At 38.9% G+C, this 14,963-nt stretch overlaps 2 protein-coding genes across 8 annotated transcripts in view; one reads left to right on the top strand and one right to left on the bottom strand.

The window, feature by feature from the left end:
* The first annotated feature begins 107 nt into the window (after positions 1 to 107).
* L(2)37cb (DEAH-box helicase 16 lethal (2) 37Cb) lies at positions 108 to 4,111 on the top strand. Of its 2 annotated transcripts, XM_077400881.1 has the most exons (12): positions 108 to 564; positions 636 to 804; positions 890 to 1,134; positions 1,223 to 1,425; positions 1,509 to 1,804; positions 1,985 to 2,289; positions 2,356 to 2,513; positions 2,600 to 2,873; positions 2,969 to 3,404; positions 3,471 to 3,576; positions 3,648 to 3,824; positions 3,908 to 4,111. In XM_077400881.1, exons 1-12 carry the CDS (start codon positions 402 to 404, stop codon positions 4,037 to 4,039), a joined length of 2,664 nt encoding a protein of 887 aa, XP_077257007.1. In that variant the 5' UTR covers positions 108 to 401; the 3' UTR covers positions 4,040 to 4,111. The 2 variants fall into 2 exon arrangements, with proteins under 2 accessions (XP_077257007.1, XP_077257008.1); XM_077400882.1 differs by lacking the exon at positions 108 to 564 and having other exon boundaries at positions 682 to 821.
* Positions 4,112 to 4,963: 852 nt separating this feature from the next.
* 5-ht1 (serotonin receptor) overlaps positions 4,964 to 14,963 on the bottom strand; it is a 103,851-nt gene continuing 93,851 nt past the window's right edge. For all 6 annotated transcript variants that reach the window (XM_077400891.1, XM_077400887.1, XM_077400892.1 and 3 more), the window contains 4 exons: positions 12,361 to 12,504; positions 10,699 to 10,854; positions 10,177 to 10,337; positions 4,964 to 9,050 (listed from right to left, as the gene is read on the bottom strand). In XM_077400891.1, coding sequence (XP_077257017.1) covers positions 8,549 to 9,050; positions 10,177 to 10,337; positions 10,699 to 10,854; positions 12,361 to 12,504 — 963 coding nt within the window. In that variant the 3' untranslated portion in view covers positions 4,964 to 8,548. The remainder of the gene's footprint in view (positions 9,051 to 10,176; positions 10,338 to 10,698; positions 10,855 to 12,360; positions 12,505 to 14,963) is intronic.

Here is a 14,963-nt window from a genome sequence, read left to right as displayed (position 1 = left end):
CAATAAAAATATTTTATCGACAGTGGGAAATTATGAATTTATCTTACACAGAGTCGTAATATGGCGCCACTAAGCACGTGACTTAGCATGTGCGAATACCGCGAATGGCGAGCACAGGCGAGCAATGGCGATTGGCGAGTAACCGGAGCCCGGATCCGGAGATTGGAGTGGACTGTGGAGTAACTGGAGTAAACTGCAAGCTGGCTAACGGCCGGTTACGCTAACAAAGAATAAGATTTCAGTATTGTAAAAATATTGATATATTTCAATTTTTCAATTATTTGTCGTGCAAGTTATACACTTACTTTTAACTGGACGCGGTATCTGTCGCTACAATTTTCCTGCGTTTGGGATAAGAAGAGACACAGACCTAACCTACGACCTCTGCGACACCTTCCAAAATGAGCAAATATAGGCGAGAAGAAACGTCGAGCGAGGATACGGATAGCGAGGAGGAACGTCGCAAGAAGGATATTAAGGAGAGAGACAGCTTTGCGAGTCGTCTCAAGGCCAAAGATGAAAGCAAGAGGCGCAACGTTGCCATGCCCGCTGGTTCCGGAGCTGGTAAATTGCTAAAAGAATATTTATGAACGTTAAACAAGGATAAGTTACTCATTGCTCGTTATTACTTGCAGCTGAAGCAGCAAAGAGGCTTAAAATTATGGAGACTGATACGCGAGATAAGCTGATACCAAAATTGAGAACTGAGTCTCGTAGGAAATACCTGGAGAAACGTAAAGAGGACAAAGTTGCAGAGTTGGAGGCCGATATCCTCGACGACGAATATCTATTTGATGAAAACATGTAATTCTCTCTAAATCGTGTGTATATAGAATTAATATCTTTAGGATATAATTATCGAGATTTAATAACTATCTTTTTAATATAGTTTAACAGAGAAAGAAAAGCAAGAGAGAGCTCATAAGAAGCAACTGTTGCACTTGGCGAAGGAGCATGAGAAAGCAAGGGAACTCGAGCGTATGCAGCGCTATCACATGCCTCTTGAGGAGGGTAAATTGGAACCAGAACCTGACGCGACAACTGACAAGGAACCACCGCAATCAGAGCAAAGCAAATGGGAATCAGATCAGATGTCGTCAGCTGTTTTTCGTTTTGGTGCTAAAGACAGGAAAGGTATATATGTGCTAAACTGTTAAAGATAAATAATATTGTTTGTATGATCTGTCTTTCTCTTAAGTAATCGTATAATCTTTTATTATAGCTCAACAGGAATATAATCTTCTCATGGAGGATGAGATGATAGAATTTGTTCAAGTGCTACATATGCCTGGACATAAGGATAAGAAACGTGAGGAAAGTCCTCCCGCGCATGTTAAAAGTTTGCAAACGATACAGGAGACGAAGAAGAGCCTACCTATTTATCCCTTTAGAAAGGATTTGATACGAGCTATCAAAGATCATCAGGTAAGTGAAAAACAGATATTAGGGTATAAGGTGTCGAACCACGTGTGAGAATACGGAGAATGTTACGTATATTTGTATTTCAGGTTTTAATAATAGAAGGTGAGACAGGATCAGGGAAGACAACGCAAATTCCACAATATCTGTACGAATCTGGATTTGCGGATGACGGTAAGATTATCGGGTGCACGTGCCCGCGGCGCGTGGCGGTCATGTCAGTGGCAGCGAGGGTAGCCCACGAAATGGCTGTTAAGCTGGGCAATGAAGTCGGCTATGCCATTCGTTTTGAAGATTGCACGTCGCAACGTACTCGTGTCAAATACATGACCGATGGTACGCTGCATCGAGAGTTTCTCAGTGAACCTGATCTAGCGTCATACAGGTACATTCGTTGCTTGTAGAATCAAGAAGAGTAATTAGAAAGAAAACATGAGAAAATAAAAAATTCGAGAAGAATTACAAATAACTTATTATTACTTAAAAATTATTGGTGCTGTTCAGGCTTTAAATCTTAATATATTGATAAATTATGATAATAGTTATTTTTTATTGCATGTTTCAGCGTAATGATGATCGACGAAGCGCACGAACGTACTTTACACACCGATATTTTATTTGGACTGGTGAAAGATATCGCGAGGTTTCGTCCCGACTTGAAACTGCTAATATCATCGGCTACGTTGGATGCCACAAAGTTCAGTGAATTCTTCGACGATGCTCCTATATTTAGGATACCCGGACGCCGTTTTCCCGTTGATATCTATTACACAAAAGCGCCAGAATCAGATTACATTGAGGCGTGTGTAGTCTCCATTATCCAAATTCACATAACGCAACCGCCGGGTGATATATTGGTATTCCTGACCGGTAAGTAGTACGATATCTAAAATGCTATTGTGTGTATGGTATAATAAAATATATTTTCGTTTACAGGGCAGGAAGAGATTGAGACGTGTCAGGAAATGTTGCAGGAAAGAGTGAGAAGATTAGGGAGCAAATTGGCAGAACTTTTGATTTTACCTGTGTATGCGAATTTACCGAGCGATATGCAGATCAAAATATTTCAACCGACTCCACCTGGCGCGAGGAAGGTAACATTTTCTTTAGAAAATCTTTTCCTTAGGCAACTTTTCAAAATCCTTCGCGTGTGAAATTTAAATCTTTGTTTCTTTTCAAGGTTGTACTGGCGACTAATATAGCGGAGACCTCATTAACTATAGACAATATAGTATATGTATTAGATCCTGGTTACGCGAAGCAGAACAATTTCAATCCACGCACCGGCATGGAGAGTTTAATAGTCGTGCCGATCAGCAAAGCATCCGCGAATCAGAGAGCGGGACGCGCGGGAAGAGTAGCACCTGGAAAGTGCTTTCGCTTGTACACAGCTTGGGCTTATCAGCACGAGCTTGAAGATAATACAGTGCCTGAAATTCAACGGATTAACTTGGGTAAGAATCAATGATGTATCTTGCTAAAAAGTTATAAGTTATATACTTATCTTCTTTAAATTTAATTTGTCAAAATATTTCGATGACGTTTGTAGGTAACGCAGTACTTACCTTGAAAGCTCTCGGGATCGATGATTTGATGCACTTTGATTTCTTGGATCCTCCACCGCCCGAAACGTTGATCTTGGCGATGGAACAGCTGTACGCATTAGGCGCGTTGAACCATCGCGGAGAGTTAACAAAACTTGGACGTAGAATGGCTGAGTTCCCGCTGGACCCGATGATGGCGAAGATGCTATTAGCTAGCGAGAAGTATCGCTGCTCGGAAGAGGTGGCCACCATTGCGGCCATGCTTTCGGTGAATGGCGCTATCTTTTACAGGCCAAAGGACAAAATTATACACGCCGATGCTGCGCGCAAGAATTTCCACGTACCCGGCGGTGATCATCTGACTCTCCTTAATGTGTACAATCAATGGGCACAGAGTGACTTCAGTACACATTGGTGTTACGAAAATTTCATACAGCACAGGTAAGTCGATATTGTGCATCTGTTATCAAGTTTTATTTGTTAAAATACATTTCATTTATCTTTTAGATCCATGAAACGGGCGAGGGATGTTAGAGAACAGCTAGTAGGCCTGATGCAGCGTGTCGAGATGGAATTGGTCTCGGGAATTACAGAAACAGTCAATATTAGAAAGGTATGTTAACATTACAACGTGCTGATATTATTGATTTCTTCGCAAAATAATGGAAATATTTTTGTATTCAGGCTATTACAGCTGGTTATTTCTACCATGTGGCACGCTTGTCGAAAGGAGGTTGTTACAAAACTGCAAAGCATAATCAACAAGTCGCAATACATCCAAATAGTTCCTTGTTCCAGGATCTTCCGCGTTGGCTCCTTTATCATGAACTTGTCCTTACTACCAAGGAATTTATGCGTCAGGTATGTCAACACAAAATAATTGATTCGTCTAAATTTAATTTTGTAAGTTTATTGGGATTCAAGCATATATGTGTATTGTGTAGGTGACAGAAATCGAAAGTAAATGGTTGCTCGAAGTAGCGCCTCATTATTATAAGCCTAAAGAAATAGAAGATTCAACGAACAAAAAGATGCCGAAAGTAGCCGGCAGATCACGACCAGACGGAACAAATTAAACGTAATTCTGTACTATTTTTTAACTGTGATATTAAATTACATTTTTTGTACATATGCGTTTTTATATGATATAGCAAATAAAATGATATATAAAAAAAAATTACTGCTCACCTGGATTCAATTTTTTGTTACCACGTAGCGACACTTTATTTTGAAAGACTTATAGATGCAACAGAAATGTCATAAGTAATTTAGATAATTTTTATATTAAAAAAAAAATAAATAGCTATAGATGTGCAAGCAATAAATCCAATTATTTTTAATTGAGCCACTTTTTAAATAAAAAATTAAGATATTATCCCTTCATTAGTTCGATTCATTCTAATTTTCTATTTTTATATAATAACTTGTACATCGTTAAAGAAGCTATTTCTGAAATACCATTCAGGTTTGTAATATTTTGTGCACGATGAGAAGACGAGGCACTACGCGATAAGTAAATAATAGACTTGCGGTGTCGTTAATGCGTCGCATATATCACGCGATAACTCGTTTCTGAAATAAATCTCAAATATACAGCTTCCTACAAATAAATGCAAATGTTTAAAAAGATTTCATAAAGAAGACATCTAAAGAAACAGTTCTACGTTACTTTTATATTTAACGTTAAACGTGATTGTCTGATTGCGATACATATCTCATTTGTGTAATATAAATAATAAATGAAAGTTCAGGGGAGAGGCGAATAAATGTGAGATATAAAAATGGTGCCAATTTTTCTGATATTACTTAGCTGTCTTAGCTAGTATGGAAGTTGAAAAGATGCCTCATAAATGACAAATGGTAATTGAAAAAGTCGAATAAATGGGAATAATGGAATGAGAAAAAAGTGAGAAACGAAATTACTTTTGCGACAATCCGTAATGGAATTGCGGGAAACTCGATATCGCTGATATTGCAAACACAGCGAGAAGCCATTCAAGCAAGTTTCTCCAAACTTTTCCGTGATTTATTTCAGTTTATGATTGCAAAGACAAATACACAGCATCGTTGTAAATACATGGTGTCATCCGCGCACTCTTCCCATCTCTCATTCTTTTTTATTGCTCTGTTTTCTCTCACTTCCTTTCTTTTCTCTCTTATTCACTTTGCTCGATGCTTCCATAATACTTCAAATGAACATACCTGGCATTTATATCAACAAGTTATCGTCTGGATGATTACGTGGTCTTATAGACTTAATTCGCTGGATAATATTTATCTTTCCGTTTACCATCCACCTCATCTCGATGCTTCGCCGCAAACGCTCTCTCGTCTAAACGTGCTTCGTAATTTCATTAACGTCTTCCTGTATCTCCTGCACGAGGCAATATTTGCGAGAAGACAAACGATCGATGATACGATTGTTTGTTGATTTACAAGCGTACATGATCTACCCGGTATCCCGTTATCCACTGAACATTTTACCGCGTATGTATATCGCCAAAGCTTATTTCGCATTTCACAAACGCAAATTGCTCCCGATCAATTTTGTTGTGACACTTTGACAGAACGTTATTAATGAGTGTTAACCACATCAAACATTGTTTGTTTGGTACACCGAGCAGCGCTATTGATCCCTTATCAGAGTTTTCTGTCTTTTAACTATTAGTATTTAGATCTGCAAAATCAAACGCTTGCCTGACAAAAATTTACTCTTTTATAATCTTTCGCGGTAAATTTAATCCTAAATAATAATAATAATAATATAATCATAAAATAATATTTTCTTGTTTTTTGAGCTATCGCAATGCCACGATGACTTTCCAATCTCCCCTAGAAATTGCTAAAAATGTTCGGCAGACAACGTCTTACTCTTCCGCCTTACTTGATGGAGACTTACATAAAAAATGAACGTGAAGAAAACGTTATAATTTTATTAGTCATGTCGTGTGAGTAAAACGACGACCAGTGACATAATAATTAGATAGCGCAAGCGTATCCGATATTGCCGTCATTTCAGCAACAATGGTCGTCAGAAATGAGAAGAATTTAACAAATTTCAATTTTAAGCAGTTTGAGTTGATAAAAGAAAGGACATCTATTAATTAATAATTTTTTCTTTTTTTAATTCTATATTTACGTTCAGTAAATGTTATATACGAATAAAAAGATTAAAAAGTAAATTTAAATATGTCTTTTGTATTCTTATTTATTATAATTTCCCTAAGCGAGAAAGCGTCCATTTCATATTATTTGGAAATTGGATGAAATAAAATCTTGTCATTTCTGACGACGAGAAAGCTATTGTCGCCGTTTATCACAATCTGCCTAATACATTAGATTATAATTAGTCTAGAACTATGTTTACTCCTAAGTAGCGAGCGTCTAGTGGCTCGTAAGTTGACGTAGAAACGAAATGAACGCATGTGCACTTTCGGCATTTTGAAGTATAGACATTACAAACGAAAAGTGTGTGTCGCTTTTCAATTCCTATTCATTTCATATGCGTACGCAATCTCGATCAGTCGTTGCTCTGTAAATTAAACATCATCCGCCATATTATGTAGTAATATTATAGTATTGGATGTGTTACGTACCCTACACTATTACGTAAATTCAAAGGCTTACGTTTCGGTTATAAGACGCAGAATTGAATGGCAAGGCTAAAGTTACATTTTCAAATATGTAATATCATATAATTTAGACAGGGATAATTAATGTGAAATCATTTTTTGATTCTAACATTGCATCCACGATGTAAGCTTAAATTGCAATATTTTACTGCGACGTTCTCCTCTCCTTCGTACTTACGCTTATTATATTTATTCAATCGTTCCTCGTTAATGTGTGTGTGTGTGTGTGTGTGGTTATTATATCTATATATTTTATATTACGCGTAATTCGTGAAAATAAATCTGACATCGTTAAAGATAATATTGCGACCTTTCTATTCAATTCTGTTGCTTGTGTGGGATATCTTATTTAGTTTCTTTATTAAAAAACTCTGTACGATAAAAGTTGCGCAAGCAAACCTTCGTAAGGCGGCGAGTAATCTTTTGCACTTGAGAAATTTCCCAAAGAGTATTCTAACTTCCGAATCTAACTTCCAAGTGTAAAGCGTAAGATGTATCTAGCATCATGAGTCGAGCTTGAGGTTGCGTTCTTATTTAAACGTGAGATTTTTATACACGATCGCGACATATCGGCGCGAATCCATCCTGCCGCATCACCTATTCGTAATGTATTCGTTTCGTCGCGGTTTCAATTAATGTACATTCAGACTTGTCATTACGTATGTACTTGGGAGACAAGCCAAGATTGAAAATTTTTATACATAGCTATATTTTAACAGTAATGCTCGGAAGTATGATCGCTAAGCATTATTGCGCGCTTATACACAATACTGTACAATTATGATTCAGCAAGAGTATCTCTCGCGATTTTCTTTTCGCATTATCAGAGCACATCTCAAGGAATTATCACTGGACGACAAAACACGAGACGTGTTTCGTTCACTTCGATTATGTCAACTATGTGCGTACATTATGGTTAAATGCTACGGGTGCTAAACCGAAACTTTTAACAGAGCCATCGACGTTTTCGTCCACATTTCCCTTGTTTAAATAAAATATTAGAGATTGTAAATTTCAAGCATCTATATTACTTAGATACTCATATGGCTCTTCGCTTATCCACATCTTTACATTATAATAAGTATAATAAAAAAATGTATAATCATAGCTTAAATTTATATTTCTTGAGCGACAAGAGTTCTTCTCACTAAGCGTGTCGTCCAGTTTACGCGTTAAAATGTGCTCCAATTTCGATTCTGGCGAATTAAATTCATAAATAGCGATATCCGTTTAGTGCGATAAAATATTTTCGCCCGCTTAAAAAAAATCGCGAGTAATGTAATGTCGCACCATTGTCGTTCGTTTGATTTTTCGGACGATTTAGGGAAGTGTTTCGCAAAAATATTCTAAGATAGTTAACTGTAATTAACGTCAATCGCGAGTGGAATTTCGGTTGGCTTTGTTTATGAGAACGAGTCATGCTCATTAACAGTATCTACGAGAATAACGGCGCGCGGCTTGATTCTCTGGAACAGCTGCAAAGGGAAGAAGCAATATTGTGTTGGACACTGTCCGTCGTGTCTTAATGCTGGCAGAATCGATCTTGGTACAAGGATAGACGATTTGAACAATATATCCTAAAATTGATGAAGATATTACATCATTAATAAAAACAGAGGATATATTAACAAGACGGAGATAATAATTGCACTAGAAAATGAGACATCCTCAACTTTTTTGAGAATTATTTGAGAAAGTATTTAAAAATAAATGTAATATTAATTGTTGATTTCTCTCACTCTCGCACCTAAAATCGCAAGTAACCGCGCAAGTGAATCCACTTAAATGTAACAATATTCAGAGTTGGGCATCCAGATATATTACACAACACCGAGGAAAACGCTGGGTAGCAAGCGGTTGCAATATATATGTATATATTGCATATATGTACAAGAGTTTCACGTATCCTCTTCATCCGGCCGCGCGCACGGAGCAAAGGAATTAAATCCACTGTCAGCGAAGTCCCCGCGTACCACCGCACAGCATCCTTTTGAATGCCTGCCGAAATTCCGGCGAGAACACAGTATAAATAACGGGGTTGAGGGTGCTGTTGAAGTAGCCGAGCCACAGGAATACACTGGACACGATTTCTGGTGGCTGGCAGGTTTGGCATGTGGCTTGCAGCAGCGCGGCGAAGAAGAACGGTAGCCAGCAGGCGACGAAGGCACCCGTGATGATCGCCAGGGTCTTCGCCGCCTTACGCTCGCGCTTCGACTCGATCGTCTCGCGTGTGCGCTTCGTACACTTGACCACCGGCTGCTGCTGGCTCGTGCTGGTCGGATTCGTCAACGTCGTCGTGGTGGTGGTCGTTGTCGTCGTCGAAACCGCCGTCGGCGTTACCGTCGTTGACGGTGTGGCATTCGCGCCGTTGTACGACGACGATTTCTCCGGCGAGATGGACGAGTGGTCCGGCGTGGTTCTCGTGATGGTAAATGCCGTCGACTCCTCGCGGGGCCTACACAATCAGATAAATCATAATTATGCTAGCCGTGGCCCGTGAGAGAGGGAGAGAGAAAGAGAGAAGCTCATCCGTTCTCAGCTCGTTATCGCGCGAATAATGACGGTGGCTGAAACACGACGCGGGGTCGGCGATATTAAGAATCTTTATGAAAGGCCGTCGACAGAAGAGATCGTGAAGAAGCGATGGAAGGATGGCTATATAATATACTTGTATATTCTTTTCTTGATAAATACTGAAATATGATATTTCTCGGATAGCTGCAGAAGATATATTAATTTTTACGGTTAGCTATACAGAATATGGGAAAGTTAGAATTAATTATTATATTAATAATTATCAACACTGATACATGAGAAGAGAAAAAATAGTACGTGAGTTAGTCTGTGAGTTTATGCGTATTTTTGATGAATTTTGAAGCAAGATAAACAAATAAAGAAATTATTTTCTGTTCAATAGAAACGTAAAAAAATAGCAAGAAAATGCAAGATTATGCATACTTGTTTGAAAATAAATAAGTAATTATATATATATATATATATATATATATATATATATATATACAACAGCGTTGTTTTGGAGCAATGTTAAGCAAATAGTTACATAATATTAATAGTAATTTAATGAAGAATAATTTATTAAACAAATTAATGCTTATAATATCAAACATAATTCATTTTAAAGACGATAGATCTCAAAAAATATGCTAACTATTAAGCAGTAATAATGTTCTTTTTACGACAGAACGATCAACAGGTAAACTCATACCTTTTATTCTTGTGGCCTGCACTGGTCATTGAGATAAAAGTGCTTAGAGCATGCTAAGCCACTTGAGATAAAATACTGGGTGCTATAAAAATATTTATTTACAAGTTAAATTATGAACCCTATAAAGAATATGTTCTTGGCAAGAGCGGACTAAATCTTGTGAAGGATTTACGCTCATTTCTCAAAGCTCGGCTGTGAGATTTATTCTACGTGGCTTAGCGCGTTGTTACTCCCCAAGCTCTTCAAGTTTATTGCAACTACGAAAGGCGACATGTTCGATTACACGTTTCAGATTTAGGTAGGGATTCCGACATTTTGACAAGAGAAACCAGGAAGGGAGCAAAAAGGCAACAACCTTCTCGTGACAAGCCTGAGGATGCCCCTTCGTTCACGCGGCGGCTGAAGAATGGTGCCGGGCCTCTTCCTGATCCTCTTTCGCGCCGCTTGGAATATCCTCCAATACAGGAATAAAATAATTAGTAGTGGAAGATAAAACGTTGCGCAAGTTGCGAAGATCTGTAAGACAATGTACATATATATATTTTTTAAAATAATATATTATGTTCCTCTCTCGTCATACATCATACACTTCTACATTAAAAATTATTGGAATTTAGATCTAAAAGTAACGTTTATTTTGCGAGAGAACAGAGAAAATGTAAATTTATCCCCATTAAGATAATCATATTTTGATATCTCTATTAATTAACTAATTTCTGAAAGGCAAAAGTCTGTCTATGACGTAAACTAGGAGTAAAATTCCGCATAACGTTTCTCGAAGTGTTAACACTTTCCGCCAAATACACGAGTGCAATTCCCAGTTGCGAATATTAATCAAGTATTTCGGATCCGCTCGCAATTCTCCGGAAGCACTCACCTGATATGAAGGATCTTGCGACACGAGACACGTCCCTTGGGCTATGCGGACCAAATAATCAGGATCCTTCCACCCGAGCTGAGGCGCTAATGAGATTCCTAAGGATACCACCCACACGGTGACGATCATTGTGCCGATTCTTCTCGGATTCCTTGCCTTAAAATAGAAGTGCCGCGTTAATGATTCCGTCATTTCATTGTTGTAAAACTAACTAAATAACTAACGTTTTCTGCGTACTCTTTTCTACGTTTCAATTAATGTCTTATATGTCGCTTAAATATTTATGATACAATTTCTATATATTTTTCGTGCAAAGTTAGTAATGTAAGCTATAAATATTATGCCATTATACATTTTTACCATTGTTAGAATATATTTTGTAGAACTCTAAATTAGAATAGACCGTTATTAGAATATAAAACACTCTTTACTGGCCCGATAAATTTTATACTTCCCGCAAAACCTGGTACACTACTAAGAACACTGTCTTGTACTAGTAAATTAAACTTTTAATTAGATTTGCTCGTAAACCTAGTTTTTTTTTTTAGACGGAAAGAAAAAAGAGAGCACACGTATTATTCCGCTCGTTTGAGAAAATTGCGGCGCGGCGCCTGTTTTATCTGCGTATCTTCTTGGCGGTTACACGACTCAAGCCAATTCCTCGCATGCATTATTTGTTAAGATAATTGACTCAACTTGTCAGTTGAGAGAATCGATATACGCCTCTTTTCATCAGTTGGCAAATGCAAGTTAGCCGTTAAATTTGATCGGGATGATCGCTACGCAGTTTATCGAGTTTTAAGCTAATTCCGAACTAACTTTGAGCCATTCATAGGGGAGAGAGGGTATACGCCGAGGATATTACGTAACATATTCATCTCACACTGATCAAATATATTTATGGAAGTCCTGGTCGTTTCACTTTATGGCCTTATCCTTTTTCATACTTCATGAGTAGTGTTCCCTATATAATTCTCGTTACATCAACGTGCGCGCACGAAAGCTGAATTTGCCTTCGCCCAATTTTCGACGAAAATTTATGAACGATTTCATGACCCTATTCCGTAGTATATGTGTATAGATCCGAGTTTACTGAAATATCTGTCTCGCAGACTTGAATACCGAAAAAGAATCGGACTTTTATTACACTTTTGATAGTGTAAAATGATAAAACGAACGATATGTTTATTCGAGTTTCAAATTGAAAGCATGTTAAAAATGCAGGAAGATTCCAAAAAAGAGAAAAAGATTAAATCTTTCCCGGTAAATACAAAATGCGTATAAATTTGTAGGAAGGAAGAATTAATGAGTGGTGGAGAAATTTTCCAGCTACATGGTGCAAAGCTGTAATGCACGTTTTCGCGCGCCATGCAGATCCTATTCATATTCTATGTACGTCATTTTGCCGAATTGATAAAATTGCATTTCGATGCGTCACAGTGATCTTCTGATGGGTATTCAAAGAGATCTGCGAGATGATATGTAGTTCCGTCCGTGTTGCGATCTCGATCGCGTCAACTCCCACGCGGCGCTTCCCTATCTCGTGGCGTGGCGTGGTGAGTGGCAGTGTCAACGGCAGCGGATAACGAAGACCGTATCGTTCGCATCGTATCCTGAACAATTTCCGACTTCCTCTCGATAACCGCAAGAGCGTTAATTAACCTGTATATAATTGATATCGGTGACTGCCCAATATCTGTCGACCGCGATAGCCACCAGATGCAATATCGAAGCTGTGCAGCACAGAACGTCGCTGCTGGTCCACATGTCGCAGAGCTCCGGACCGAGTGACCACGCCGAGTTTATCTGTAATAAACAGAATTATCTATCAAAAAGCGTGAGCTTAGCGCGTCGTGCGAGCTCACAAGCGAGAAATCGATGCGGCCACGGGAATCGCAAGTCCCTCACTGTCTCGGAAGCCAATTGGCCATTGTTCCTTTTTGCTTATTACCGCGGCCATAAAAGTGATATAAGAACATTTTCTAAAACTAAGGATACAACACCATAATTGATAAATTGTTACGTAATAAAAATTAATCAAAATCTGTCTTTAATAATAAAGAATCTACATTCAAATTTAATTTTGCTTTTTCGTCAGTGTACACCTATCGCACATTTAATTTTTCTTCACGGTAAATTTTCTTAAAACTATTTAATTTGGTCATCTCCATCACGATATTTTCACGATATTTTTATATGCAAAAAACAATTTTTGCCAGTTTTTATGTGCATCACGTATAACGAATCAAATCTCGTCGGGTAAATAGAATTTATTTTTATTTGCCCTGAGTATGCGTTCGGGGTGTTGATTAGTATGTTAAGGATTGCACATAGTTTCGGGCGACAGTTTTCCACGTAGTAGGGTGCACGAGAAAATACGGATTGAGGGTCGAAAGGGAAAACATCCCAGCCGAGCCATGGTGGACGGAAGGACAACGGAGAGCACAGGAAGGGTGGCGGTAAGAGTGATAGAAGAGCTGGCGAGAGAGCGGAGAAGGGAACTGATGCATGCCTGCTTAAAAGTCCATTCGTGGTATTGGAATCTATCTTCGAAAGCCAATCGTCCCTTGTCCTCCTTTCAGCACAGCGCGGCGGCCCCTACGCCCATAGACATCTGTTGCTTTATACTTTGAGATTAGAACATTCCGGAAGTTGATGAGTCGCATCCATCTTCCAGAAATATAAATACCTCTCAAAAGTAGCATACGGAAGTTGATGGAGAAGCAGTTTTAACGTCGAGGAACGCTCGAGATTCTCGCGACAAGGGGCCGTGCGCTACGATCTATCATATGTGAAATTATTAATGGTACGCAAGACATTTCTGTGTCATACACATATCCATATTAAACTTCTCACGCAAGTTGAGTTCGGAAACTTTTGGGATAGATCGCAATTGATGCAATTCATTAAAATGGCAGAGAAATTACCTTTGCATTAGTCGATTACTATGACAATAATGGCGCACAAAGCGCGAAAGCCCTTCTTAACAATTCTTCTCGTATCGAGCATCTTCTAAAGTCTCCGAAGGGTTTAATCAAGCGTCGCGTGTACACGCGCAGTTAATGAAGCCGTTCGCGTGCACGTTTCTGGGCGTCCGCCGATAAACGCCGGGCGAAAGAGGCGGTTGTAAAGCGGACATCCATCAAATGTTCGAATTAAACGGCAGACGTATAAATTTCTATGTGTCCGTGTTAAGAGGATGGATGCGCGATGCGCGCGTCCCGTTGATCTAGTATACGGCGGTAAAAATCGCTAACGCGCGTCTGCCGTTGCCTGAACGGTGGATGAAATAGAATTGCGCCACATTAACGATAACGCGGAAAGGATATCGATATACGTCAATGAAGAAGCAGACTTAAAGAACACGAGATGGGAGAAGAGAGAAAGTTATTTTACGCTGCAGACGTCTGTGAAAAGCGAGACGGATGAATCGCAGGTGCGTGTCGTAAAATGTAGCCGGAGTGTGGAAATTTAATATGAGAGAAAAGTAGAACGAGGAAAAAGGGAAGAGGGAAAAAATGCTGAGAGTTATACGGAAGCGCGCGTACAGGAGACAAGGTATATGATAAAATGCGAGAAGCTGCGTTAGGAAAAGGAGAGATCTAAATATAAGGATATATATCGGAAAGATTCCATGCTAGACGAGAAGGCCGCTATTGCGTGTAATGAAGCTAAATGGATATATTCTGAAATGAAAGAGCGAGCGCAAGGAAATATTTTCACGTGGATCGCGATCGTAGTAAAATCCGTATCATCAGCGCGAATTTCTGCATATAATCTTGACGCTTATCAATTCTGCTGTATTTCAAATACGCGAGACGCGCTTAAAAAGCACGGATCGCATTTAAAGATATACGGCAGGATGGCCGCGCTCGGACGTATTATCTCACGGTAATCTGCGCTGAAATATCCTTGTTAATTAAATATAGCTCGCGAAGCGCCCCGGTAATTAACGCTTATGTTATTCCTATTATGTTGCCGTTTCTGCTTATTTACTTTACTACCGTTTATTAAGTATAAATGCAGGCGGCGCGCGGCGTAGCGTGGCGGAGCTCCTCTACGGCTGAATCGAAAGCTAATCATTCGTATGTACATACGCTATATCGCTTGTTATCTCAGTATACTCGCACGTTAATTGTTGAATATGTATATGTGTAACAACGTTCTCCTCATTGTTTGCGTTTGCGCTGGGCATACCGAAAGAGATATCTCCGCGTAGAAAAGCTGCACTTTATAGCTCGTAAAGATCGCGGTCGTGACATTAA

Source organism: Temnothorax americanus, unplaced genomic scaffold (genome assembly GCF_048541705.1).
Source record: "Temnothorax americanus isolate GAGA-0224 unplaced genomic scaffold, ASM4854170v1 Scaffold14, whole genome shotgun sequence".
NCBI classification, from domain to species: domain Eukaryota; kingdom Metazoa; phylum Arthropoda; class Insecta; order Hymenoptera; family Formicidae; genus Temnothorax; species Temnothorax americanus.
Note: the sequence above shows the minus strand (reverse complement) of the source record. Positions and strands in the feature narration are given on the sequence as shown.